General features: G+C 37.4%; 1 protein-coding gene across 2 annotated transcripts in view; it reads left to right on the top strand.

The window, feature by feature from the left end:
• CFH (complement factor H) overlaps positions 1 to 25,798 on the top strand; it is a 328,111-nt gene that overhangs the window by 206,913 nt on the left and 95,400 nt on the right. For both annotated transcript variants that reach the window (XM_040262905.1, XM_040262904.1), the window contains exons 8-9: positions 23,442 to 23,630; positions 24,055 to 24,231. In XM_040262905.1, coding sequence (XP_040118839.1) covers positions 23,442 to 23,630; positions 24,055 to 24,231 — 366 coding nt within the window. The remainder of the gene's footprint in view (positions 1 to 23,441; positions 23,631 to 24,054; positions 24,232 to 25,798) is intronic.

Below are 25,798 nucleotides of genomic sequence, written 5' to 3' on the forward strand. Positions count from 1 at the left end.
ATCCTCTGGTGAGGGAGAGGATAATGGGATAAAGTTCCAGGTGCAAAATAGATGAGTCATAAACCTGAAATATTCACTGTGGAACTTATAGGCAATAATTATGCAATTTCTAAAATCTTGATAGATGGTAACTAGACTTACTGTGGCAATTATTTTGAAATGGACAGAAACATGGAATCATTACACTGTGCAGTGGAAAGTAACACAATGTTGTAGGCTAACTGAGCAAACAAATACTTTGAAAAAGAGATCTGATTTGTGGTTATCAGAGGCTAGGGCTGGAGATAGGGGATCTGGATAAAGCCAGTCAAAAGGTATCAACTTCCAGCTGTGAGATAGGTTAGTACTAAGGACGTAGTGTACAACATGATTAATATTATTTAATTCTGCTGTATCTTATGTATGAAAGTTAATAGGACAGTAAGTCCTGAGTTCTCATCACATTTTTTTCTTTAATTTTATATCTGTATGAGATGATGCATGTTCACAAACCTTATTGTTCTAATAATTTATGATATGTTAAAATTACATCATTAGGCCATATACCTGAAACTTATTCAGTGCTTTATGTCAATTATATGTCAACAAAATTGGGAAAATTAATAATCATAAAACCCACCCATAAATAGCATGTAAATAATGTGATTGTGTGATTGTTTTTAAGATCTAATATAATTACAAAAACATCTATTCAGATCCCTAAGCCCATGAAAATATGAATGACCTAAATGGCTGGGAAAAACTTCACCTACTCTCTAGAAATATATTATTGAAAGTTAGCATCTGATATATGGCTTTGGAACCAGTCCATATTAGCCACAGAAAGTTGTGCACATAGATATCAGGTGATGAATACAATAACTTATTGTGAAACTACCAACAGAAACAAGTTGGGGACATCTTGAAACTTTGAACTTTGATATTTACACAATGGTACTAATTAACTAGGTTCATTGTAATGCATTTAAATTCAGTCACACTTGATAACTGCAAATGGAGCAGATTTTGAACCCTAAACAGTGCAACTGGAGTATTTGTGTGAATTTACCATTGGGAATATCTAACATGTTGTTGCTAATCAATGTCCTTCTCACCTCATGGTTTTACACTGCTCATGGACAGGGTAAGTTGAAACAGATGTGAACACTCGGCCTTCCTCCTAAATATAATTATCTATTTTCCATTGTGTGTATTTCTGATCTAACTGACTGGTTAAAATAGTCTACACTGTGAGATAACCATAAGAATACCTTAATGGAAAAATATCAGATATTCACCTAAAAGAGGAAAAAAAAATAAATAAATACTTTTCTAGGCAGGTTGACTCCTCCAGTTCCATTCTTCTTTTTCAAGGTTGCTTTGGCTATTCCAGTTTTTTTATTTCCATACAAATTGTGACATTATTTGTTCTAGCTCTGTGAACGCTGGTAGCTTGATAGGGATTGCATTGAATCTGTAGATTGCTTTGGGTCGTATACTCATTATCACTATATTGATTCTTCTGATCCATGAGCATGGTATATTTCTCCATCTATTAGTGTCCTCTTTGATTTCTTTCACCAGTGTTTTATAGTTTTCTATATATAGGTCTTCAGTTTCTTTAGGTAGACATTTCTTTTCCTTGCAATGGTGAATGAAATTGTTTCCTTAATTTCTTTTTCTACTTTCTCATTATTACTGTATAGGAATGCAAGGGATTTCTGTGTGTTGATTTTATATCCTGCAACTTTACTATATTCATTGATTAGCTCTAGTAATTTTCTGGTGGAGTCTTTAGGGTTTTCTATGTAGAGGATCATGTCATCTGCAAACAGTGAGAGTTTTACTTCTTCTTTTCCAATTTGGATTCCTTTTATTTCTTTTTCTGCTCTGATTGTTGTGGCCAAAATCTCCAGAACTATGTTGAATAATAGCAGATAAAGTGGGCACCCTTGTCTTGTTCCTGACTTTAGGGGAAATGCTTTCAATATTTCACCATTGAGGATAATGTTTGCTGTGTGTTTGTCATATATAGCTTTTATTATGTTGAGGTATGTTCCTTCTATTGCTGTTTTCTGGAGAGTTTTTATCATAAATGGGTGTTGAATTTTGTCAAAGGCTTTCTCTGCATCTATTGAGATAATCATATGGCTTTTATTTTTCAATTTGTTAATGTGGTGAATTACATTGATTGATTTGCGGATATTGAAGAATCCTTGCATCCCTGGGATAAAGCCCACTTGGTCATGATGCATGATCTTTTTAATGTGTTGTTGGATTCTGATTGCTAGAGTTTTGTTAAGGATTTTTGTGTCTATGTTCATCAGTGATATTGGCCTGTAGTTCTCTTTTTTTGTGACATCTTTGTCAGGTTTTGGTATTAGGGTGATGGTGGCCTCATAGAATGAGTTTGGAACTTTACCTTCCTCTGCAATTTTCTGGAAGAGTTTGAGTAGGATAGGTGTTAGCTCTTCTCTAAATTTTTGGTAGAATTCAGCTGTGAAGCCATCTGGACCTGGGCTTTTGTTTGCTGGAAGATTTCTGATTACAGTTTCAATTACCATGCTTGTGATGGGTCTGTTAGGATTTTCTATTTCTTCCTAGTTCAATTTTGGAAAGTTGTACTTTTCTAAGAATTTGTCCATTTCGTCCACGTTGTCCATTTTATTGGCATATAATTGCTGATAGTAGTCTCTTATGATCCTTTGTATTTCTGTGTTGTCTGTTGTGATCTCTCCATTTTCATTTCTAATTTTATTGATTTGATTTTTCTCCCTTTGTTTCTTGATGAGTCTGGCTAATGGTTTGTCAATTTTATTTATCCTCTCAAAGAACCAGCTTTTGGCTTTGTTGAGTTTTGCTATGGTCTCTTTTCTTTCTTTTGCATTTATTTCTGCCCTAATTTTAAAGATTTCTTTCCTTCTACTAACCCTGGGGTTCTCCATTTCTTCCTTTTTCAGTTGCTTTAGATGTAGAGTTACGTTACTTATTTGACTTTTTTCTTGTTTCTTGAGGTATGCCTGTATTGCTTTGAACTTTCCCCTTAGCACTGCTTTTATAGTGTCCCACAGGTTTTGGGTTGTTGCGTTTTCATTTTCATTCGTTTCTATGAATATTTTGATTTCTTTTTTGATTTCTTCTGTGATTTGTTGGTTATTCAGAAGCGTGTTGTTCAGCCTCCATATGATGGAATTTTTTATTGTTTTTCTCCTGTAATTGAGATCTAATCTTACTGCATTGTGGTCAGAAAAGATGCTTGGAAAGATTTCATTTTTTTTTTTTTTGAATTTATCAAGGCTAGATTTATGGCCCAGGATGTGACCGATCCTGGAAAAGGTTCCGTAAGCACTTGAGAAAAAGGTGAAATTCATTGTTTTAGGGTGAAATATCCAATATATATTAATTAAGTCTAACTGGTCTATTGTATGTATCATTTAAAGTTTGTGTTTCTTTGTTAATTTTCTGTTTAGTTGATCTGTCCATAGGTGTGAGTGGGGTATTAAAGTCTCCCACTATTTTTGTGTTATTGTTAATTTCCCTTTTCATACTTGTTAGCCATATTGCAGTGCTCCTATGTTGGGTGCATATATGTTTATAATTGTTATATCTTCTTCTTGGATTGACCCTTTGATCATTATGTAGTGTCCTTCTTTGTCTCTTTTCACAGCCTTTGTTTTAAAGTCTACTTTATCTGATATCAGTATAACTACTCCTGCTTTCTTTTGGTCTCTATTTGCATGGAAAATCTTTTTCCAGCCCTTCACTTTCATTCTGTATATGTCCCTTGTTTTGAGGTGGGTCTCTTGTAGACAACATATATAAGGGTCTTGTTTTTGTATCTATTCAGCCAGTCCTTGTCTTTTGGTTGGGGCATTCAACCCATTTACATTTAAGGTAATTATTTATAAGTATGATACTATTGCCATTTACTTTATTGTTTTGGGTTCGGGTTTATACACCCTTTTTGTGTTTCTTGTCTAGAGAATACCCTTTAGCATTTGTTGGAGAGCTGGTTTGGTGGTGCTGAATTCTCTCAGCTTTGGCTTGTCTGTAAAGCTTTTGATTTCTCCTTCGTAATGGAATGAGATCCTTGCTGGGTACAGTAATCTGGGCTGTAGGTTATTTTCTTTCATCACTTTAACTATGTCTTGCCATTCCCTCCTGGCCTGAAGAGTTTCTATTGAAAGATCAGCTGTTATTCTTATGGGAATCCCCTTGAAGCCACAGTCATCAAGACCATATGGTACTGGCACAAAGACAGAAATATAGATCAATGGAACAAAATAGAAAGCCCACAGATAAATCCACACCTATAGACACCTTATCTTTGACAAAGGAGGCAAGAATATACAATGGAGAAAAGACAATCTCTTTAACAAGTGGTGCTGGGAAAACTGGTCAACCACTTGTAAAAGAATGAAACTAGATCACTTTCTAACACCATTCACAAAAACAAACTCAAAATGGATTAAAGATCTAAACATAAGACCAGAAACTATAAAACTCCTAGAGGAGAACATAGGCAAAACACTCTCCGACATAAATCACAGCAGGATCCTCTATGATCCACCTCCCAGAATACTGGAAATAAAAGCAAAAGTAAACAAATGGATCTAATTAAAATTAAAAACTTCTGCACAACAAAGCAAACTATAAGCAAGGTAAAAAGACAGCCTTCAGAATGGGGGAAAATAATAGCAAATGAAGCAACTGACAAACAACTAATCTCAAAAATATACAAGCAACTTATACAGCTCAATTCCAGAAAAATAAATGACCCAATCAAAACATGGACCAAAGAACTAAATAGATATTTCTCCAAAGAAGACATATGGATGGCTAACAAACATTTGAAAAGATGCTCAACATCACTCATTATCAGAGAAATGCAAATCAAGACCACAATGAGGTACCATTTCACAGAATGGCTGTGATCCAAAAGTCTAGAAGCAATAAATGCTGGAGAGGGTGTGGAGAAAAGGGAACCCTCTTACACTGTTGGTGGGAATGCAAACTAGTACAGCCATTATGGAGTATTCATTATGGAGCCATTATGAATATCCAATATGTGGATATTCCTTAAAAAACTGGAAATAGAACTGCCTTATGACCCAGCAATCCCTCTGCTGGGCATACACACCAAGGAAACCAGAATTGAAAGAGACACGTGTACCCCAGTGTTCATTGCAGCACTGCTTATAATAGCTAGGAAGTGGAAGCAACCTAGATGTCCATCAGCAGACAAATGGATAAGAAAGTTGTGGTACATATACACAATGGAGTGTTACTCAGCCATTAAAAAGAATACATTTGAATCAGTTCTAATGAGGTGGATGAAGTTGGAGCCGATTATACAGAGTGAAGTAAACCAGAAAGAAAAACACCCATATAGTATACTAGCACATATATATGGAATTTAGAAAGATGGTAATGATAACCCTGTATGTGAGACAGGAAAGGAGACACAGATGTATAGAACAGACTTTTGGACTCTGTGGGAGAGGGAGAGGGTGGAATGATTTGGGAGAATGGCATTGAAACATGTATAATATCATATAAGAAATGAATCGCCAGTCTATGTTTGATACAGGATACAGGATGCTTGGGGCTGGTGCATGGGGAAGATCCAGAGAGATGATATGGGGAAAGAGGTGGGAGGGGGATTCAGGTTTGGGAACTCATGCACACCTGTGGTGGATTCATGTCAATGTATGATAAAACCAATATAGTATTGTAAAGTAAAAATAAATAAATAAATAAATAAATAAAAATTAAAAAATTAAAAAAAACTAAATAAATACTTTTCTATGTCAGTTGAGTTTCACAGTGCAAAAAGGTATGTAAATTATGAGGCCATGTTTCATGCTCATTAAAATGTGAATAGAAAATGTGTCACAGAAAAGCTAGATTATAACTCTAGAATTTTTAGGAGAGTCTTACTTGTAATATGAGGAAACTCTGGAGAACAATGGTTATTTTTATACTTTTACACATGGTGATTTTTGCAAGTTCAAATCTCATTTTAAATATACTCAGTTGACTGTATTGCGATTAAAGCTTAATAGATCTATTGAAGGTCATTAACATCACTGTTAATTTAAGGCTTTAAAAAAATCAACTTGGGTACAAGATACATTTTCCTTTTACAAAATGTGGGATATAGTCTTAATTTCCAGTGTAATGCTGATACATTTAGAAATATTTTCAGAAAGAAATGGAAATGTTGACAATCTTGAAAAAAACTTGTCACTTTTATTTTTAAACTTATAAGTCCTTTTCATTACTTATCTATTTTTTACACAATAGTGTATACATGTCAAGCTCAATCTCCCAATTCATCCCTCTACCCTTGGGCCCCCTGGTATCCATACATCCATTCTCTATGCCTGTATCTCTAATTTTGCTTTGCAAATAAGTTCATTTAAATCATTTGTCTAGATTCCATATATAAGCAATATTATACAATATTTATTTTTCTCTTCATGACTTGCCTCACTCTGTATGACAGTCTCTAGGTCTATCCACATCTCTGCAAATTGCATAATCCCATCCAATTTTATGGCTGAGTAATATTTTATTGTGTATATATTTCACTTCTTCTGTATCTAATCTTCTGTTCATGGACATTTAGGTTGATTCCATGTCCTGGCTGTTTTGAATAAAAAAGATAACTAATGAGAAATTACTATGTATCATAGGGACTTCCACTCAATGCTGTCTGGTGACCTAAATGGGAGAGAAATTTAAAAAAGGGATATATATTTATGTATATATATATATATATTTTTCATGGAACTGATTCATTTTGATGTACAGCAGAAGCTAACCCAACAATGTAAAGCATTTATACTCCAATAAAAACTAATGAAAAAAACAAAAAATTAAATTATATAAATGTATTAGTATAAGTAATTAAATAGTAAAAACAAAGATTTTACTCCAAAAAAGTAAACATAATTTCTTCATTATGATGTTTTTGTGTTTCATTATCTTTAATAATCCATTTGTCTTCAAGTTCTTTTAAATGAAACCTCTAATGAGTTTTATGATATCTTGTGAAATTCAAGATGTGAATAGAATATGCATCATTCTGCATTATTCATCTCATAATTTGTTGCATGTTATTTTAGACCATTTTAGATCATTTGGCAATTTTCTTTATGAACAAGATTTACAGCACAATAAAGCTCCCTGTCCAGTCCTAAGTGTTACAATTAACAGTATACCTGTGGCGGATTCACACTGATGTATGGCAAAACCAATATAATATTGTAAACTAATTAACCTCCAGTTAAAATAAATAAATTTAAAAAATCTTAAAAAATAGAAAATAGTAAATAAATCACACAAATTAAAAAAAAAAAGTAGCTCGGGACCCAGATCACTTATAAGAAAGGCTGCATCACCATTATTCTTGCTAAGGAGCAGGCAGACATGTTATTTAATTCAGTTTCTCCTGATTCCCAGGTATATGAGTGATGGTTTATTAATCAATTATAGATAAGACTACAGGCATACTTCTAAATAAGAGGGAAAGGACTACACAACATGAAAGAGAAATGTGAAACTTTGACAACTCTTCACCAGACATTCCAATGCAACACGTCTTCTCATTAACAACTGAACTCTTTCTAAAAGTGGTCTTAAAGCTAAATGTTTGAATATTTATACACAGTTATTTTTCATAATATATGGGTGCAACTGTGAAAGTTTTAGCATGCAAAATAATTGTAATATTGGATCCAAGCCATTATATTAAACTCAGATTATCTAACACCGATTGTAGTAGATGCCTGCATGCCTCCATCAGTTCAGTTCAGTTCAGTTCAGTCGCTCAGTCATGTCTGACTCTTTGCGACCCCATGAATTGCAGCACGCCAGGCCTCCCTGTTCACCACCATCTCCCGGAGTTCACTCAGACTTATGTCCATCGAGGCAGTGATGCCATCCAGCCATCTCATCCACGGTCGTCCCCTTCTCCTCCTGCCCCCATTCCCTCCCAGCATCAGAGTCTTTTCCAATGAGTCAACTCTTCTCATGAGGTGGCCAAAGTACTGGAGTTTCAGCTCCAGCATCATTCCTTCCAAAGAAATCCCAGGGCTGATCTCCTTCAGAATGGACTGGTTGGATCTCCTTGCAGTCCAAGGGACTCTCAAGAGTCTTCTCCAACACCACAGTTCAAAAGCATCAATTCTTTGGCGCTCAGCCTTCTTCACAAGCCAACTTTCACATCCATACATGACCACAGGAAAAACTATAGTCTTGACTAGACGGACCTTAGTCAGCAAAGTAATGTCTCTGCTTTGAATATACTATCTAGGTTGGTCATAACTTTTCTTCCAAGGAGTAAGCGTCTTTTAATTTCATGGCTGCAGTCACCATCTGCAGTGATTCTGGAGCCCAAAAAAATAAAGTCTGACACTGTTTCCACTGTTTCCTCATCTATTTCCCATGAAGTGATGGGACCGGATGCCATGATCTTCGTTTTCTGAATGTTGAGCTTTAAGCTAACTTTTTTGCTCTCCTCTTTCACTTTCATCAAGAAGCTTTTTAGTTCCTCTTCACTTTCTGCCATAAGGGTGGTGTCATCTGCATATCTGAAGTGATTGATATTTCTCCTGGCAATCTTGATTCCAGCTTGTGTTTCTTCCAGTCCAGCGTTTCTCATGATGTACTCTGCATATGAGTTAAATAAGCAGGGTGACAATATACAGCCTTGACGTACTCCTTTTCCTATTTGGAACCAGTCTGTTGTTCCATGTCCAGTTCTAACTGTTGCTTCCTGACCTGCATATAGATTTCTCAAGAGGCAGGTCAGGTGGTCTGGTGTTCAATCTCTCTTAGAATTTTTCACAGTTTATTGTGCTCCACACAGTCAAAGGCTTTGGCATTGTCAATAAAGCAGAAATAGATGTTTTTGTGGAACTCTCTTGCTTTTTCCATGATCCAGCAGATGTTGGCAATTTGATCTCTGGTTCCTCTGCCTTTTCTAAAACCAGCTTGAACACCAGGAAGTTCATGGTTCACATATTGCTGAAGACTGGCTTGGAGAATTTTGAGCATTACTTTACTAGCATGTGCGATGAGTGCAATTATGTGGTAGTTCGAGCATTTTTTGGCATTGCCTTTCTTTGGGATTGGAATGAAAACTGACCTTCTCCAGTCGTGTGACCATTGCTGAGATTTCCAAATTTGCTGGCATATTAAGTGCAGCACTTTCATAGCATCATCTTTCAGGATTTGGAAGAGCTCAACTGGAATTCCATCACCTCCACTAGCTTTGTTTGTAGTGATGCTTTCTAAGGCCCACTTGACTTCACATTCCAGGATGTCTGGCTCTAGATGAGTGATCATAGCATCATAATTATCCAGATCATGAAGATCTTTTTTGTACAGTTCTTCTGTGTATTCTTGCCACCTCTTCTTAATATCTTCTGCTTCTGTTAGGTCCATACCACTTCTGTCCTTTATCAAGCCCATCTTTGCATGAAATGTTCCCTTGGTATCTCTAATTTTCTTGAAGAGATCTCTAGACTTTCCCATTCTGTTCTTTTCCTCTATTTCTTTGCCTTGATCACTAAGGAAGGCTTTCTTATCTCTTCTTGCTATGCTTTGGAACTCTGCATTCAGATGCTTATATCTTTCCTTTTCTGCTTTGCTTTTCACTGATCTTCTTTTCACAGCTATCTGTAAGGACTCCCCTGATAGCCATTGTTTTTTCTTTTTGCATTTCTTTTCCATGGGGATGGTCTTGATCCCTGTCTCCTGTACAATGTCACGAACCTCATTCCATAGTTCATCAGGCACTCTATCTATCAGATCTAGGCCTTTAAATCTATTTCTCACTTCCACTGTATAATCATAAGGGATTTGATTTAGGTCATACCTGAATGGTCTAGGGGTTTTCCCTACTTTCTTCAATTTAAGTAAGAATTTGGTAATAAGGAGTTCATGATCTGAGCCACAGTCAGCTCCTGGTCTTGTTTTTTTTTTTTTTGACTATATAGAGCTTCTCCATCTTTTGCTGCAAAGAATATAATCAATCTGATTTCGGTGTTGACCATCTGGTGATGCCCATGTGTAGAGTCTTCTCTTGTGTTGTTGGATGAGTGTGTTTGCTATGACCAGTGCATTTTCTTGGTGAAACTCTATTAGTCTTTGCCCTGCTTCATTCTGCATTCCAAGGCCAAATTTCCCTGTTACTCCAGGTGTTTCTTGACTTCCTACTTTTGCATTCCACTCCCCTATAATGAAAAGGACATCTTTTTGGGGTGTTAGTTTTACAAGGTCTTGTAGGTCTTCATAGAATCGTTCAACTTCAGCTTCTTCAGTGTTACTGGTTGGGGCATAGACTTGGATTACTGTGATATTGAATGGTTTGCCTTGGAAATGAACAGAGATCATTCTGTCACATTTGAGATTGCATCCAAGTACTGCATTTTGGACTCTTTTGTTGACCATGATGCTACTCCATTTCTTTTGAGGGATTCCTGCCCACAGTGTAGATATAATGGTCATCTGAGTTAAATTCACCCATTCCAGTCCATTTTAGTTCACTGATTCCTAGAATGTCAATGTTCACCCTTGCCATCTCCCATTTGACCACTTCCAATTTGCCTTGATTCATGGAACTGACATTCCAGGTTCCTATGCAATATTGTTCTTTACAGCTTCGGACCTTGCTTCTATCACCAGTCACATCCACACTGGGTATTGTTTTTCTTTGGCTCCATCCCTTCATTCTTTCTGGAGTTATTTTTCCACTGATCTCCATTAGTACATTGGGCACCTACTGACCTGGGGAGTTCCTCTTTCAGTATACTATCATTTTGCCTTTTCATACTGTTCATGGGGTTCTCAAGGCAAGAATACTGAAGTGGTTTGCCATTCCCTTCTCCAGTGGACCACATTCTGTCAGACCTCTCCACCATGATCCGCCCATCTTTGGTTGCCCCGTGGGCATGGCTTAGTTTCATTGAGTTAGACAAGGCTTTGGTCCTAGTGTGATTAGATTGACTAGTTTTCTGTGAGTAGGGTTTCAGTGTGTCTGCCCTCTGATGCCCTCTTGCAACACCTACCATCTTACTTGGGTTTCTCTTACCTTGGGCGTGGGGTATCTCTTCATGGCTGCTCCAGCAAAGCACAGCCACAGCTCCTTACCTTGGATGAGGGGTATCTCCTCACCGCTGCCCTTCCTGACCTTCAACGTGGGATAGCTCCTCTAGGCCCTCCTGCGCCAATGCAGCCACTGCTCCTTGGACTTGGGGTGGCTCCTCCTGGCCACTGCCCCTGGCCTTGGGCACGGGGTGGTTCCTCCCAGCCGCCGCCTCTGACCTCAGATGTGGGGTAGGTCCTCTCAGTCTGTGCCATTGCAGCCTGGCACTCTCGGCTGGTGCTCCTGACCTCAGATGTCGGGTAACTCCTCTTGGCCACTGCCCTTTGGCCATGGGGTCCTCTTGGCTTCTGCCCCTGACCTCAGACGTGGGGTAGCTCCTCTCCTCCATGCTTAGTGCGCCAGTCGCAGCCACCTGCGCTTAGTGCCCTGTTCACCGCCGCCTGCACTTAGTGCACCGGTGGCAGCCACAGGTGCTTATGTGTTACTGTTATGATATTTGTTTTTCTGTTTGTGAATTACTTCACTCTGAATACTAGGCTCTGTGTTGATCCACATCTTTAGGAGTGACTCAAGTGCATTCCTTTTTTATGACTGAGTAATATTCCACTGTGCCAGGGTCCTGCCCCGGTGGATCCAGGGAATTCGAAGTGGGGAAGGAGTCAGTGTCTGGGAAAACTTTACTTATTTAGAAATATAAAGAGGGATTTGGAAGGAATAGTGTAGTAGGAAAATTAGTGGGGAAAAGAGGCTGAATAATTTGGTTTACATGGAAAACCAATAAAGTTCCAGACAAGGAACTCGCACCATCTACATTAGGCCACTGGCGCCCACTTGAATAGTGGAGAGTGCCCCGCCTTAGGCTCCCTCTTGCGTGGGTCTTAAAAGCCAGGGCAAGTAAGTAGACTCAGTGAGCCTCCACGTTCCAGATGGGAATTCAGCCTGAAAAGGAGAGGGATAAAGAGAGAGAGAGAGAGATTAGACATGGGGGAAACCAGTCTTTCCAGTGACTGGCCCATCCTCTATTGTCCGGAAAGGCCTTTTATACTTTTGATTTTACATAGAGATCAATGGATAATGCAAAATTATGCAGTATCAACAGCCCTGACTCTTATCGAGACCAGGCTTTCTCTCTGCATACCTAGTTGTATACACAAGTCTTAGGTGATTTACATCATCTTCTGGCCAGAAGGCCAATTAGCATTTTACAGCCCTTTTCTGATAAGGGTAACAGTGTTGTTCTTCCCAAAGTCTGGTGGCACTCTCAGAAAGCATTAAATAAGGTTACATTCTTACATAGCAAGGACACAACAATTTATAACAAGGAAAAGGAGTACAGTGATTTAAAACAAAGAGAAAATTAATTAACTCAAAAGTCTAGTGTTGCTAACATCAAAACTACTATATTCCTATTTCTGCATCCCATTTACATTGATTAATATCTTCTCAGGTGCCTAAAAGATAAAGGATATGGAGGCCTGGAGGCAAACATTAACTCAACAATGGAACCCTTCACCAAATTAATTCTTAGCTCTGAAAGGCTCTATATCTTTAAGATGTTTTAAGCTTCACGTGTCTTGCAGTCAGGGGGCTGTAAACAATTAACAAGTTGTAAAAGTCCGGGCAGACCGGTCAGGTAAGTTAGAAAGCCATCAAAGGGGTTTAAACCAAGACATTCTTTTTATATGCAGGACACTGTTAACTGGAGCTCTGAATTAACTCTTTCAGGGATAGCCCTCTGTTATGTCAGAAGCATATAGTATAGCAGACAGTAAACAGACAGATTTTGTTTTGGGGGTAGATGCTCAGGCAGAGGACCCCTTGAGACCTGACTTGCCTTGCCCATAAGGTCTCACCACATGAACTTGTCATGGGTGGGATCTCCAGTACTGGCTCCCGGCACCACTGTATATATGTACCACAGCTTCTTAATCTATTAATCTTTGGACATCTATGTTGCTTCCATGTCCTAGATGTTGTAAATGGAACTGCAGTGAACACTGGGGTACATGTGTCTTTTTCAATTTTGGTTTCCTCAGGGTGTATACCTAGGAGTGGGGTTGGTGGGTCATATAGTGGTTTTACTCCTGGATTTGTAAGTACTCTCCATACTGTTCTTTATAGTGGCTGTATCAATTTACATTCCCACTAACAGTGCAAGAGCGTTCCCTTTTCTTCACACCTTCTCCAGCATTTATTGTTCGTAGACTTTTTGATGGTGGTCATCCTGACTGGTGTGAAATGATATCTCATTGTAGTTTTGAATTACATTTCTCTAATAGTGGTATTGAGAATATATTCATGAGTTTATTAGTCATTTTAGGTCTTTAGACAAATGTCTGTTTAGGTCTTTTCCCCACTTTTTGATTGGATTGTTTGTTTTTCTGGTATTGATTTGTATGAGCTGCTTGTATCTTTTGGAAATTAATCCTTTGTCAGTTGTTTCATGTGCTATTATTTTTTTCCCATTCTGATCATTGTCTTTTCACTTTACTCATAGTTTCCTTTGCTGTGGAGAAGCTTTTAAGTTTAATTACGTCCCACTTGATTATCTTTGTTTTTATTCCACTATTCTAGGAGGTGGGTCATAGAGGATCTTGCTGTGATTTATGACATAAGGTGTTCTGCCTGTTATTTGCATCCATTTTGAGTTTATCTTTGTGTATGGTGTTAGAAAGTAGTCTAATTTCATTCTTTTCCACGTAGCTGTCAGGTTTTCCCAGCAGCACTTATGAAAGACACTCTATTTGCCCCATGGTATATTTTTGCCTCCTTTGTCAAGCATAAGTTATTCATAGGTGTATGGGTTAATCTCTGGGCTTTCTATCTTGTTCCATTGGTCTATATCTCTGTTTTTCTGCCAGTACCATACTGTCTGGATAACTATAGCTCTGTAGTCAGTCTGCGGAGAATGCAATGGCAACCCACTCCAGTATTCTTGCCTGGAGAATCCTAGGGACGGGGGAGCCTGGTGGGCTGCCGTCTATGGAGTCGCACAGAATCAGAAATGACTGAAGCAACTTAGCAGTAGCAGTAGCAGCAGTAGTCAGTCTGAAGTCAGGAAGGTTGATTCCTCTAGCTCTATTTGTCTTTTTTGAAGATTGCTTTTGCTCTTCAGGTCTTTTGTGTTTCCATATGATTTGTGACTTTTTGTTCTAGTGCTGTGAAAAATAACATTGGTATTTTGATACAGATTGCATTGAATCTGCAGATTATATTTAGTAGTGTAGTCATTGTCATAATGTTGATTTTTCTAACTCAGGAACATGGAATATCTCTCCATCTGTTTATGTTGTCTTTGATTTCGTTCCTTAATATTTTGTACTTTTCTGTATACAGCTCTTATATCTTCTTAGTTTTTTCCCTAGGCATTTTATTCTTTTTGTTGCAATGGTAAATGACATTGATACCTTAATTTCTCTTTCTGATGTTTCATTGTTAGTACAGAGGAATGCAAGTGATTTCTGTCTATTCATTTTGTATGCTGTCAGTTTGCTAAATTCACTGATTACCTCTAGTAATTTTCTGAACATATCTTTAGGGATTTCTATGTATAGTATCATCTGTCTGAAACAATGAGAATTTTGCTTCTTATTTTCCAATCTGGATTCCTTTTATTTCTCTTTCTTCTGTGATTGCTGTTGCTAGGGCTTCCAAACAATGTTGACTAATAGTGGTGTGAGTGGGCACCCTTGTCTTTTCCTGATCTCAGAGGGAATGCTTTCAGTTTTTCACCTTTGAGAATAATGTTTGCTCTGGGTTTCTATATATGGCCTTTATTATGTTGAGGTAGGTTCCTTCTTTGCTCATGTTTTGAAGAGTATTTTTCATAAATGGGTACTGAAATTTTTCAAAAGCTTTTTCTGCCTCTATTGAGATGACTATATGGTTTTATCTTGCAATTTGTTAATATGTTATATCACATTGATGGATATACACAAGTATATTGAAGAATGCTTGCATCCTTGGGATTATCCCAACTTGATCATAATGTGCTATCTTTTTAATGTATTTTTGAATTCTATTTGCTAGAGTTTTGTTGAGGATTTTCCATCTGTTTTCATCAATGATATTGGCGTGTAATTTTCTTTTTTGTGTTGTCTTTATCTGGTTTTGATATTAGAGCGATGATGGCTTTGTAGAATGAGTTTGGAAGCATTCTTTCCTCTGCAGTTTTTTGAAAGAGTTTGATAAGAATAAGCATTAGCTCTTCTCTAAATGTTTGAGTGAATTCACCTGTGAAACTATCTGGCCCTGTGCTTCAATTTTTTGGGAGTGTTTAAAATCACATTTTTGATTTCAGTGCATGTAATTTGCTTGTTCATAATTTCTATTTTTTCCTGGTTCAGTCTTGGTAGATTGAATTTTTCTAAGAATAGATCCATTTCTTTCAAGTTGTCCGTTTTATTGGCATATAGTTGCTCATAGTAGCCCCTTATGATCCTTTGTATTTCTGTGTTGTCTGTTACCCTCTCCTTTTTCATTCCTAATTTTGTTGATTTGATTCTTCTCCCATTTCTTCTTGATGGATTTGACTAACTGACAATTTTATCTTCTCAAAGAAGCACCTTCCAGTTTTATTAATCTTTATTAATGTTCCTTTATTTTTTTCCCATTTATTTCTGATCTGATCTGTAGGATTTCTTTCCTTTTACTAACTTTTTTTTTTAATGTCCTTTATCCAGTTGTTTTAGGTGTAAAGTTAGGTTGTCTATTCAATGTTTTTTTTTCTTTTTTCTTGCTATAAACTTCCCTCTTAGAACTGTTTTGTTGCATCCCATAGGTTTTGAGTTGTCACATTTTCATTGTCATTTGTTTCAAGAATTCTTTGATTTCCCTTTTGATTTCTTCACTTACCTGTTCATTATGTAAAAGCATATTGTTTAATCTCCAAGTGTTTGTGTGTTTTATTGTAATTGATATCTAGTCTCATAGTATTGTGGTCAGAAAAAATGCTTCATAGAATTTCGATTTTTAATAATTTACTGAGGTTTGATTTTTGGCCCCAATATAGTCTATCCTGGAAAACATTCCAAGCACACTTGAGAAGAAAGTGTGTTTTTTTGGATTGGTGTGGAAAACGCTGAAGATAACAATTAGGTCCTTTTGGCCTAATGTTTTATTTAAGGTTTGTGTTTCCTTATTGAGATCTTCCCTGGTGGCTCAGAGGTTAAAGCGTCTGCCTGTAATGTGGGAGACCTGCGTTCAATCCTTATTAATTTTCTGTTTTGATTATCTGCCCTTTGGTATAACTGGGGTGTTAACATCCCTTACCATTATTGTGTTGCTATCAATTTCCCTTTTTATGTTTGTTAGTATTTGCCTTATGTACTGAGGTGCTTCTATGCTGGGTGCATAGATGTTTAGAATTTTGTCTTCTTTTCGGATTGATCCCTTGATCATTATCTAATGTCCCTTCTTTATCTTGTATAATATTCTTTATTTTAAAGTGAATTTTGTCAGAAATGAGAATTGCCACTACAACTTCCTTTTGATTTCCACGTGCAGGGAATCTGTTTTCCATCCTTTTACTTTCAGTCTGTATGTGTCTCTATGTCTGAAGAATCTCTTGTAGACAGCCTATATATGGGTCTTGTTTTCTATCCATTCAGCCAATCTGTGTCTTTTAGTTGTAGAGTTTAATTCATTTACATTTAAAGTAATTATTTGTATATTATTATTAGCATCTCACTGTTATAATATAATATAATGCTGTATGTTCTTATAGCATTTTTAAAATTAATTAATTTTAATTGGAGGCTAATTAATTTACAATATTGTAGTGGTTTTTTCCATATGTTGACGTGAATCAGCCACGGGTGTACATGTGTCTCCCATCCTGAAGCCCCCTCCCACCTCCCTGCCCATCCCATCCCTCAAAGTCATCCCAGTGCACTGGCCCTGAGCCCCTGTCTCGTGCATCGAACCTGGACTGGCAATCTATTTCACATATTATAATATACATGTTTCAATGCTTTTCTCTTAAATCATCCCACCCTTGCCTTCTCCTACAGAGTTCAAAAGTCTGTGGTTTACATCCTGTCTTTTTTGCTATCTCACATTTAGGGTCATCATTAACATCTTTCTAAATTCCATATATATGCCTTAATATACTGTACTGGTGTTTTCTTTGTGACTTACTTTACTCTGTATGCTGCTGCTGCTAAGTCGCTTCAGTTGTGTCCGACTCTGTGCGACCCCAGAGATGGCAGCCCACCTGGCTCCCCCATCCCTGGGATTCTCCAGGCAAGAACACTGCAGTGGGTTGCCATGTCCTTCTCCAATACATGAAAGTGAAATGTGAAAGTGAAGTCGCTCAGTTGTGTCCGACTCTTCATGATCCCATGGACTGCCGCCTACCAGGCTCCTCCATCAATGGGATTTTCCAGGCAAGAGTACTGGATTGGGGTGCCATTGCCTTCTCTGTAACTCTGTATAATAGGCTCCATTTTCATCCACCTCATTAGAACTGATTCCAATGCATTTTTTAATCGCTGAGTACTATTCCATTGTGTATACATACCACAGCTTTCTTATCCATTAATTGGCCAATGGGCATCTGTGTTGCTTTCATGTCTTAGCTATTGTAAACAGAGCTACGATGAACACTGGGGCACATGTGTCTCTTTCAATTCTGGATTCTCCGGTTTGTATGCCCAAGAGTGGGATTGCTGGATCATATGGTAGTTCCATTTTCAGTTTTTAAAGTAATCTCCACACTATTCTCCATAGTGGCTGTACTAGTTTACATTCCCACAAACTGTAAGAAGGTTTCCTTTATTCCATATTCTCCAGCATTTATTGTTTGTAGACTTTGATAGCAGCCTTTCTGACCAGCATGAGATGGTACCTCATTGTGATTTTAATTTGCATTTCTCTGATAATGAGTAATGTTGAACATCTTTTCATGTGTCTGTTAGCCATCTGTATGTCTTTTTGGAGAAATGTCTGTTAGTTATTTGACCCATTTTTTGATTGGGTCATTTGTTTTTCTGTAAATTGATCTGCATGAGCTGCTCATATATTTTGGAGAATAATTCCTTGTCAGGTGCTTCATTTGCTATAATTTCTCCCATTCTGAAGGCTATCTTTTCACCTTACTTATAGTTTCCTTCATTGTGCAAATGCTTTTAAGTTTAATTAGGTCCCATTTGTTTATTTTTGCTTCTATTTCCATTACTCTGGGAGGTGGGTGATAGGGGATCTTGCTGTGATTTATGTCAGAGCGTGTTTTGCCCATGTTTTCCTCTAGGAGTTTTATAGTTTCTGGTCTTACATTTGGCTCTTTAATCCATTTTGAGTTTATTTTTCTGTATGGTGTTAGAAAATGTTCTAGTTTGATTCTTTTACAAGTGGTTGACCAGTTTTCCCAACTCCAATTGTTAAAGGGTTGTCTTCTCTCCATTGTATATTCTTGCCTCCTTTGTCAAAGATAAGGTTTCCATAGGTGTGTGGGTTTATCTATGAGCTTTCTATCTTGTTCCATTGATCTATGTTTTTGGCATTGTGCCAGTACCATGCTGTCTTATTGACGGTACTTTGTAATATAGTCTGAAGTCAGGTAGGTTGATTCCTCCAGTTCCATTCTTCTTTCTCAAGATTGCTTTGGTATTCAAGATTTTTTTAATAGTTGCATACAAATTGTGAATTTATTTATTCTAGTTCTCTGAAAAATGGCATTAGTAGCTTGATCGGAATTGCATTGAATCTATAGATTGCTTTTTGTAGTATACTCATATTCACTATATTGATACTTCTGACCCATGAACATGGTATATTTCTACATCTATTTGTGTTCTTTGAGTTTTTCATCAATGTTTTATAGTTTTCTATGTGTAGGTCTTTTGTTTCTTTAGGAAGATTTATTCCTAACTATTTTATTCTTTTCATTGCACTGGTGAATGGAATTGTTTCCTTAATTTCTCTTGCTGTTTCCTCATTGTTAGTGTATAGGAATGCAAGGGATTTCTGTGTGTTAATTTTATATCTTGCAACTTTACTACATTCATTGACTAGCTCTAGTAATTTTCTGGTAGTGTCTTTAGGGTTTTCTATGTAGAGGATCATGCCATCTGCAAATAGTGAGAGTTTTACTACTTTCTCCTGATCTGGATTCTGTTTATTTCTGTTTTCTCTTCTGATTTCTGTGGCTAAAACTTCCAAAATTATGTTGAATAGTAGTAGTGAGAGTGGGCACCTTTCTCTTGTTCCTGACTTTAGGGAAGATACATTCAAGTTTTCACCATTGAGTGTAATATTTGCTGTGGGTTTATCATATGACCTTTATTCTGAGTTATGTTCTTTATATGCATGGTTTCTGGATATTTTTTTTTTATCATAAATGGATGTTGAATTTTGTCAAAATCTTTCTCGGCATATATTGAGAAAATCATATGGTTTTTATCTTTTAATTTGTTAAAGTGGTGTATCACATTGATTGATTTGTGACTATTGAAGAATCCTTGCTTCCCTGGGATAAAGCCCACTTGGTCATGATGTATGATTTTTAAAATATGTTGTTGGACTTTATTTCCTAGAATTCACTTATGAGTGTAAAAAGGGTTTTATTCCTGAGATCCATGGAACTGAGGCAACGTGTACAAGAGATGGCTGGGTACCTGCTCCAAGATGTGCTTGTATGTTCCATTCATATCTTGACCTTCTTCTTAATTGTGACATTTCTTTCTCTTAAATATACACCAATAAGGCACCATACCCTATGCATTAGGGCAAATCCAAGTATCTGCCTTACTGTGTATGCTAATTTGGGGCTTTTAGAGGCATTATTTGCTTCTTGAAGTAGGCAATTCTAATAAGGAATAAAAACATTTTTGTAAACTAAAAACTCTTTACATTTTTGCCACTCAAAGATAAAATATGGCTGTGTTTTTGAATATATAATTCTCTAACAACCTACTCCACTATTCTTGGCTGGAGAATCCCATGGATAGAGAAGCTTGGCAGGATATAGTCCACAGGTGATCACAAACAACTAGACACCACTGAAGCAACTTAGCATGCAAAATAATTGTAATACTGGATCTAAGCCATTAAGTAAAAATAACATCACATAGCACCTATTCTTTTAGATGCCTGTGTGCGCGCATACTAAATTGCTCAGTCATGTCTGACTCTTTGCCACCTTCGCTCTCCATGGAATTTTCCAGGCAAGAATGCTGGAATGCCCTCTTCCAGGTGTTCTTTTCAACTCAGGGATTGAAACCTGCATGTACTATGTCTCCTGCATTGGCAGGCGGCTTCTTTACCACTTGTGCCCACTGGGAAACCATTGTATTAGGTGCATAGCCAAATTAACACATTTCCCAGAAAACATTTTGGCTTAGGACAACACCCCTCCATATTCTTAGAGCTCCTGTGGGTCAGGAATGAGGAAGGGCCTTCACTGTCTGGTTCTGAATCACCATGCATGGCTGGCAGTCAGGGTATTGACCTGGGCCACTGTCAACTGGAGGCTCAGCTGAGCTGGAGGCTTTGCTTCCAAGTTGGTTCACTGTCCTTGCTTTGTGGGGAGGCCTCAGTACCTGTCCAGCCGGGCATCTCTGCGGGTCACTTGAGAGACAGCTAGCTTTCCTCAGGGGCAGTGACCCCAGAGAGGGAGGAGGAATCCTCTACACCAGTATGACTTGGTCACACACTGTCATTCAGTCATGTGTATTCTTTAGAAATGAACACTAAGTGCTGCACACTCAGTGGTGAGGACTTAGGTTCTAATGTTTGAAGAGAGGAGTGTGGAAGGCATCGTGGACTTTCCTAAAACCATAAAATATAGAAAAACGTCAGGTCATCTGAACAGTATTTTCTGGGGATGCTTCCTTTACTCCTCAACTTCCTCTAAGTTGCCTCTAAACAATCTTCTTTCTAACAGTACACTGTAAAATTTCAGCATACTTAAACCAGTTATTCCATGAAGGAAAACTATAATGATATAAAACAGTTCAGTGACCTTAATGATAATTCCAAGCATACATTTAAAATGAATTTTCAAAGCATAAGTTCCATTAAAATGAAGGTATTAGCAGTATGAAACAGATTTTAATCTGCATAAGAATTTTAAGAAAAATATTTAATCTTGTTTAAGATGGATTTATGAAAATGGTGCTGTGTGCTTAGTCGCTCAATCATGTACAACTTTTTGTGATCCTTTGGACTATAGCCTACCAGGATCCTCTGTCTGTGGAATTCTGCAGGCAAGAATATTGCAGTGGGTTGACATTTCCTTCTCCAGGGGAATCTTTCTGACCCACAGATGAAACCTACATCTCCTGTGTCTGCTGCATTGCAGATGGATTCTTCACCACTGAGCCATAGGGAAGCCCTTTGAAAATGGTAGATCAACCCAATTCTATTTAGATCACAACAAGGTTATCCCACAAGGCACCTTGTGAAGTTCTTGTTGACAACATGGGGAAACAATTTAAATAGTTTGTCAGGGTTCATAGTTTCATTAGATGAGCTGATTATCAGATGCAGGACTTTGTTGTCAGGCCTGTTCCTTTCCTCTTTTGTATGATCAGCTAGTTTAATGCTGCAAAGGAGATGCATCTGGAATGATACACAGGTGCTGAAAGTGAACCTATATTAGGACAAATTCATCACTCAGAACGACTCCCATGTGTGAGGTTGGACCTAATAACATGAAATTTAAATCTTAAATTTAAAAATTATAAGATCCTGGGCCTGGATCTTTGGAGTAAGTTGCAGAGGTACAGAAAGACTAGAAGCACTTTAAAACTGAGTGAATACTTTTCATCAGTTTTGAGATCAATCTGAGCCAACATTATGATGGACAGCCAAGCCTGCTCATGAGACCTGAACCTGTGTTGGTAGGAGCGTAAGAGAAGAATGAGGCTGTTCTGAGTCCTGACAAATCAATGCCATTCTAACTATAGTGGACTCTTATATGTGCTTCAATAAATGATCTGGTTAGAGAGACAAAGACAGATCCACATGTGCCCAAATAAAAGAGAGGAAGAAAATAGCTCATGCCAGTGATAGTAATGATGCTTAGTTTTAATTATGCCTTCTTTGTGTACCTTTTGGAAGTGAATGTCAGAGGATTATTTTACTGTATTCATATTCTATGATGCATCAAAATGATAAATGTACTAGTTCTGAAATCAGATCATCAGAACTCAAATCTCTCCTCTACAATGTAATGACAAGGTTAATTGAGTTCTTTTCACTTGGTTCTTGGAAATACAAAAACTCAAACTTGCCCAACATAGAATTATTGAAAGATACACATATCTTAACATACATGATGAAATTTGTAAAATTCAAGGCTGAAGAGACAATGTTCTAATCTCCAAAAAGTAATGGACAGAAACCTAGACTATTACTTAAGAGGAATCAAACTATGTAAGCATTTCAAACTTAAAAATGCAGACAAGCTTCAAAAAAGTGGGGGAAATCTATCAGTGATGAGAGATGCAGACTATAGGCCATGAGAGGGTATAATTGACAAGTCTTTGTTAAAGAAACAGATTAAGATATGCAAAGAATCAAATTTTATAATTCAGATAACAAGCATATACATGAAAATGACTCAATATATGCCAATAACAATAAAATGTAATTATGTTATACCTCATTTAAAATATTTGTTAGAAATACTGAAAAATACATCATTCTCCAATTAAAATTAGACCATAAGTGACAAGGGTTTCCCTTCATCTTAACCATTTAAATATTAAGAATGACTCATTTTTCATTTCTCTGATTAAACAAGCAAGGGCAAAGATATCTTAATGTCTAGTTTGATGGATAAATAAGAATGTTACTCTGTGTGATTTGATCAATGAAAAATTGTTGTGGTTCTCTCTATATATCACATATTTCCAATAAACAGAAAAGTAAACTAATGAATGATAATTGTAAAATAAAATCTGTTTGATTCCTACATTGACTTGGTATGAGAATAAATGTCAGGATTCTGGGTTCTGATGAGAATGGAGAAGAAAGAAAAAGAAAGCAGATGAGCCACAAGATAAAATCTGTACTTTCATCTCTTGATTAAGATGCTAATTTAGTCAACCAAGGTTGGGACTTCTGTATTTAAGGAGAATTTATTTAATAAATCTGTATAGTTTCCTACCAAGAGAACCCACATACAAATTTTACATAATATGACCCACAAGACATAATTTGATCTTCATTAGCAAGGAGTTCCTTATATACTTCAGTCATTTGAATTTTCTATAACTTTTTTTCCCTAGAAACCATAATGCAATGAGCGTAATTAACTGAACAAGGATATCATTCATAGATGAAATATTAATTCAAATTGTATACTGAGGTAAAACATTATTTATTCTATTTTAATTCCAAGGGAAACCTTGTGATTATCCAGTAATCAAACATGGATGGCTATATCATTCATACAGAGGATACTTTCCAGCACATGTAAATCAACAGTTTCTCTATTACTGTGATCAGTATTTTGTGTCTCCTTCACGATATACCTGGGGCTACCTGACTTGCACAGAAAAAGGATGGTCTCCAGAAGAACCATGCCTCAGTAAGTAAACCTCTTTAAGTTTATATGCATAATCTTTGAAAGAATGAAGAGACAAAAGTTGACAAGTGAGTACAGTTAAGTGTTATGTAACAACAGTAAGGCCAAGGGATGAGTTCTATGAGCAAAAAATTCAATAGAACTTCCCTTTACTAGAGGCTTTTCATGTAAATCCTGTGAGAGATACAGAGACTTTACAAGAATATCTGCATCATTTATACATATTTTAGTCATAAAACTAAAGACAAATAATATGGATGTTATCTTTTTCATTTTCCACAAACGTGGTAGTAGCTTCCATTTTTATTGTTACATGTTATTTTTGAATACCAATGCATTCTTATGTAAATTCTATAATGTTCATCTCTAATGTACTATTTTCCCAAATTTATGTTGTATTTCTTTCATATTAATTTATGACCCTAAGGACAATGTATTTTCAATTATTTGGAAAATGGACATAACCCACATCGTGAAGAAAAATATCTACAGGGTGAAACTGTAAAAGTTCGCTGCTATGAAGGCCACAGTCTTCAAAATGATCAGAACACAATGACCTGCACAGAGAGTGGCTGGTCTCCTCAGCCCAGATGCATCCGTGTCAGTGAGTAAACTGGGATGAGATCCCAGTGTGTTCATAATTTTCTAAGACTCAGCTGTATTATCCACTCAAAAAGTTTATATCAAATTCTTGTTTTGCCAAAGGACCTATTTAATTTTATTGTTTGCAAGTGTCTATGAGTGTACCTATAGACGTCTTGATAAGTATGTAACAAAATACATGTACCTATTGATAGACATTAGTCAAGAAAATAGGAAAAGATCCACAAAGAAGAAACCTGTAATAACAGTGTGAGGTCAGAAAGATGGCAGGAGTCTCACTGTCTCTCCTGAGACAGACTTTATAAATGCAGACTTTGACCATCATTTGTGGATAAGAGGATCTTTGTGGGGGCCCAGGAGTCTAGCAGAGAAACGACAGCATGCTGCTAGAGCACAAAGATGGAAGACTGGATGCCTCACTGAGGGTTAGAGCAGTAGCCTCATTTAGCCCCTGAGGTGGCACTGCTTAGTGCCAAGACAGACCCCTCAGCACAGGACTTTACTTGTGGGGAAAATAAGAGCATGTAAGCAAGGGCAGCGTCCTCATCTTCCAGTGCACTTCTCCCTCCCCTTATCCAGGACACTAGGGTCAACTGCATGGCTGGGATGGGGAGAGGCCAGGAGCACAGAATCCAGGGCTAGAATTCTTCAAGAAAAATGGGTTCTGCTGACCATGTGGAGACCCCACCAGGGAGCCCCAAACCATTGCAGACACCGTGCTTGTGGTTCTGCTCACCTCTGGGCCTCTCATCTCATCTACATCCCCTACCCAGTGCCAGCTCCCTGTGTAGGTCCCCACGGTGGCATCTAGACCTTTGTGGATGGCCTGTGGGACATCTAGAAGCCAACCTGTCCCCGTGGGTCTGTGAGAAAGCACACGGACGTGAGCATTTGGCACTGCCCCAGGGAAACAGCCAGGAAACTGTCGGCACAGAGACTGTCTGTGCTGCGTTGATAGAAGCATATGAGTTTCAGAATTCTTTCCTAGGAGGAATTGAGTACTTGGGACAGGTGTCTCCTTTAAAAATGTCTGAAAAGTCTCAAAATCCCTATCAATGTGACAGTGTACTTCCCTCCCCAGGTCAGTCGGTAAAGACTGGAGGGAGTGACTGCTTCTTCCAATGAAAACACAGCAACTTGAGACTTCAAGGGACATAGACATCAAAGGACTAAAATGTTAACAGAGAAACACAATAGTTTTTCAGTTACTGACCCCAAATAATAGATATGGACGATTTGTCTGATAAGTAATTCAAAGTAATTGCTTAAGAATTTCATTGAGATAGAAGAGAACAGTGGAGAAGGAAATGGCAACCCCTTCCAGTATTCTTGCCTGGGAAATCCCAAGGACAGAGGAACCTGGTGGGCTGCAGTCCACTGAGTCTCAACGAGTCAGACACAACTGTAGTGACTTAGCATGCAAACATGCAATCCTTTATATTTAGAGTAATTATTGATAGATAAGGATGTATTAATATTATCTTTTTTATTTTATAGGATGTTTTATAGTTTCCTAATTCGTTCCTTCCTCTGATGGCTTGCCTCTTTGAATTCATGATTTTTGTAGT

Source organism: Oryx dammah, unplaced genomic scaffold, assembly GCF_014754425.2.
Source record: "Oryx dammah isolate SB20612 unplaced genomic scaffold, SCBI_Odam_1.1 HiC_scaffold_21, whole genome shotgun sequence".
NCBI lineage: Eukaryota > Metazoa > Chordata > Mammalia > Artiodactyla > Bovidae > Oryx > Oryx dammah.